Source organism: Phlebotomus papatasi, chromosome 2, assembly GCF_024763615.1.
Source record: "Phlebotomus papatasi isolate M1 chromosome 2, Ppap_2.1, whole genome shotgun sequence".
NCBI classification, from domain to species: domain Eukaryota; kingdom Metazoa; phylum Arthropoda; class Insecta; order Diptera; family Psychodidae; genus Phlebotomus; species Phlebotomus papatasi.
The window spans coordinates 19,642,536-19,646,909 of NC_077223.1; the positions used below are offsets into that span (position 1 = coordinate 19,642,536).

Genomic DNA, 4,374 nt, shown 5'->3' on the forward strand with positions numbered 1-4,374 from the left:
TACGTATGAGTATTGCAGTTTTTATTGCTAAAAGGGTTTTGCTTAAAAAAATTAGAAGTATAAAAAATAAACAAAATCAATTTTGAATTTGAGAATTTAAAAATTCGCCATTTTTGAGCTGAAATATTTACTACATAGCAAATAGCTAGAGACATGCAAAAAATATTCTAGATTCCTTCAACTTTCTACTTTAGAATTATGTACAGACATAAGAAAAAAATAACTTTAGCTAGTCAGGAAAAATTATTTTCTTTATGGGACACCGGTGTTCCAATCGTCCTTAACTCTTTCGTCTCCTTTGGGACTCTGGGTACCCATGGAAAAAATAATTTTTTTAGACTATTTAGAATCGATAAAATTCCGATTCTTGTGGATGATTACAAGCTATAAGGATGTCCAAATCTAGGATATTTTTTGCAGGATCCCAATTAACTCCTGAGCTAAGATATTCTTGGTCAAAAATCGTGAATTTTCGATTTTCTGCTTCCTTGCACATATTGTGACTTTTTTCATATTTCTAGACCCGAATAAGAAAAAACCTCTCGGGGCCAATAAGTATGATAACTATCAATTACAGATTACATAAATTCGAAAAACAATTTTTTCATAAATTTTCAAAAAACTTGTTCAAAGTTGATGGGTACTCTCGTCCCCAAAAATCTAGAGGTCAAATGTAAGGTTATCCCGCCAATGCCCGCCATTTGCTTTTTGACACCAACCTTGTAAGAAAATTCAAGCGGGAGCGAAATTTTTGCCAATATGGCCGATAATTTTGACATTTGGCAGCGAAAAAGATTGCTTTCGGGAAGTTTTTCCTATTCTTCCAGATTTTGGTGAATTCTGATTGTCCAGGAAGTGTTTTTTTGGCTCTTGAGAAAGCTTAATGTGTCTGCAATAACATCCTGTTGAGAGAAATGTGTGTTAAAGTGTTATTCTGTGAAATATTTTGAGGAATCTGTTGGCAAGCAGGAGCTGGGTGTCCTTTTCAGCACTTCCTGGACATCCCACAAGATACTGGTCAATAATTCTTCTTGTTTTAGTGATCAACATTGTAAAGGAGTCATTTGACATGCAAAAATAATTCACAAAATTGATATTATTGGCTTTTGGAAAATTGAAGTTTGTCCGAGTTTCTATCTTTTGCGTTCTTTAGGGGACGAGAGTTCCCATGAGTTTTCCAATTTCCCAGAGGCGGAGAAAATTCTTTCTCTACAAAAGTATCATATTTGACCAGTAAGACTTACAATAAAGTAAGTTTTACTGAAATTCGTTCGCTGGATATGTTGTGGTCCGGAAAGAGTTAAAGGGTTAAGGTCGAGCAGAAAACTATATCCCGATTCAATTAATAATCGTATATTGTCATGGATCTGATTCGATAAGAACATATGAAAGAAATGAGTTGTCCGAAGCTAGTGTCATCGTCCGAAGGTATCGTACAATTCGTCTGCCTATACATAGCCGTTACAATAGATGTTATATATGAGCAATTGTATGAAATTGTAATGAGTAAGAGGGTACAATGGTATGCTTTGAAGTGTTGGACGTAAATTCATATGGACCTACCATTAGCACAGCTCTTGGTGGTACAGCAAATAAACGAATGAGATCTTGGATGACTGAAGTGGAGAAGAGTTCCGTGTGGACAGTGGTTGAACAACGTAGGAGATAGAGCATACTCTAGCCTCAGGTCTGAGTCTGCCTGATCTCTCCTTTGCAGATTTTACCTGCCACATCGAATTGGAGATGGTCATCTTCACCAAACCGATTGGTGAAAAGAACTTCATTAAAAAAAGTTACTTTTAGAAAAGTGCATCATCAAGAACTCAGCTCAATAATTAAGAAGAGCAGTCAAGAGCAGATGTGTAATAAAAGTGGTAATTTTAGACCGGAGGTAGGCAAAGAGAGAACACCCAAGAACAGCATTAGCATGGGTAGAAACCGTAGAAACATAGTCATATTTACGATTAATAAAAACGAAATACGTATTTAGAATCAGAGCTGCATTATAAAAAGACAAACTTTTCAAATTAAACACTTTATTTAAAACTTTTCTTAAATAATCAAATTGTTGGGCCAAAAATTGGAATACAATTTCTTCTTTTAGTCACTCTTGTTTTGATTTCAGTCACTTTGAGCGTTTAAATTTTGCAAAATCTATAAACAATTTTGCTGTTAAAAATCTCAACCTGTGGTAACACAAAGATCTTCGTACTTATCTAAGCAAAAATAATAAGTCCTGAATACATAAATCAGTTTAATGTACATAAACTTATTTTTCACTGTTTGGATGTTCACTAAAACTATAAAACAATATGAATTAGTATATTTTATACCACTTTTACGATGATAAATGCTACTTTTTGACTTTTTATCAGTATATAGAATTTTGTTCTAGCATTTTTTTCTTTACGCCCGATGTTTTTTTTTTCTTCTTTTCTTGCTTCCTCTTGGTGTTTGTTGTAGAAATAAATAACATGATAGATATTATCGTAATTAAGTGAGAGTGAGGTGAGAAAGATAGCGACGAGCTATGTAAATATAATGAAAATCTCTGACAGTCCAATGAGGATGATTAACAATGATTTCCAATTGATGATAAAGAAAAAAAATAAAGGGGGAACGAATGAAAGTTTCCACGGCGACATTGAGATAAGTGTGGTCAGGAATTCACAGATAGTACGCCACAAGAGCACATATGATGCATATTATGATAAAAGGTAGCCAGGTCTTAATGACCCCGCCGACGCCCACATACTTCCCGCAGAAGAACATCCAGAAGGCCAGGACAACCATGTTCCAGCTGGTGCGATTTCTGTACTTCATCAGTGCCAGGGCCATGCCCACGTGAGAGTGGCAGTTGTCACAGAAGAGATTGTGCATCCGGGTACCGTAGACCACGGAAGCTTTGGACACACTCTCATCCCACTCATGTGGTCCGCCCTGGACACAGTAGGGATCTAGGATAAGGTACCGGGTGGGTCGTCCGAAGCCCATATTGTCCTCGGAGACAAAGTAGGGACCAGCAAAGTCTCTTATAACACCATTGGACATGGCAATACCCATGTGTCCGATGAAGGGGAAGAACCAGGTGAGGACTGGAATGGGTGTCCAGACAATGCAAAAAGGATACTTGTCTGTGGCGAAGTTGATTGTCGCCTCGCTGGTGGATGACAATCGCCTCTCCATCCTCACACTGCTCACAACTGGATTAGACTAGTACTTTTTTTTGGGGCAGCTCACCTCGAGACAGGGTTTTTCTGCGAAATTCGTCGGAAAAACAAACCACACAATTATCTGTCAATTAGGCAATATCTCTGACAGCGCAGAAGACATTCAAGACAAGAAAAAATCGAAAAGTTTGCGTTAGTATTAGTGGCAGCTTGGATTTGAACTAACGTTTACTGACTGAGCGATACAGAGAAAGCTCGAGAAAGGCCTATTTTTCAATAAAACACTGGTCAAAATTGAAAAATTAATAAAAAATAGGTAAAGATTGTAGACTACAATGACTACAATCTTTGGAAACTTTTGATTTTTGTGCAATATTTCTGATGGATTCATTTTCATTGGAAAATAAACGATGATACTGCGTTTTGTAGGTGACTGACACCGTTTTTTATACCCATTTTGCATTAATATTGGAATTTTAAATAAAGTTTTCAAGTTTCGTATTTCACTATTTTTTGCCCTATAATAACTGTTTAATTATTATTTTTTATAAAAACAAACAAATGTATTCAAGGATAATTTTCCTGGAACATCGCATATCCATATCCCTTCATTTTTAGATTTGTTTCATATATCTCTAAAGTCCGTCAAGTCCATATAAAGAATTCGTGGGACGACTTGAGTCGTTTGCAAAAAAAATCCTTCAGAATATCACAGGGTCACAAATTACATCGTTATCCAGAAATTATATATTTGAATTATACTTATGAACTACAGAATTTTCTCTCAAAAAATCATTATTTTATTTCATATCTTAATAACATGAACTATAGGCCAATAAGACTTCGATATGGAATCGATCGGGCTCAAATTTTGGTACGTTATAGCTGGGCCTTAGATTTTTCGATCAATACCAAACTTAAGGCCCTCTGACTCACCTGACCCGAGCTAGAAGGGGTCAAAAATTCAATTTTAAAGTGGCCATATCTCCAGTTGTAATTGTCAGAATTTAAAAAGTGAGGGCGTTTTGGAAAGCTGTCGTGAAATGTCACTTCTCCTTCTAACATCGCAAGTTCATAAAACTACCGCTAGGGGCGCTATTATTAAAAAGAAGAGTTTTTAATTTTCTAAGTTAAATAACTCAAAAATTCCTTTGTGTATCGGGTTGAAATTTTAGTATGTTGTAGCCCTTGATTATACCTATCA

General features: G+C 35.9%; 1 protein-coding gene across 1 annotated transcript; it reads right to left on the minus strand.

The window, feature by feature from the left end:
• Positions 1 to 2,019: 2,019 nt before the first annotated feature.
• LOC129802978 (transmembrane protein 222) lies at positions 2,020 to 3,313 on the minus strand. The gene has a single exon (XM_055849246.1). The coding sequence runs from the start codon at positions 3,184 to 3,186 to the stop codon at positions 2,668 to 2,670; it is 519 nt and encodes a 172-aa protein (XP_055705221.1). The 5' UTR covers positions 3,187 to 3,313; the 3' UTR covers positions 2,020 to 2,667.
• Between the last annotated feature and the right edge of the window lie 1,061 nt (positions 3,314 to 4,374).

What these genes read in the sequence shown, in the direction of transcription:
- LOC129802978 (XM_055849246.1), bottom strand. Translation starts at nt 3,186, where the DNA reads ATGGAGAGGCGATTGTCATCCACCAGCGAGGCGACAATCAACTTCGCC.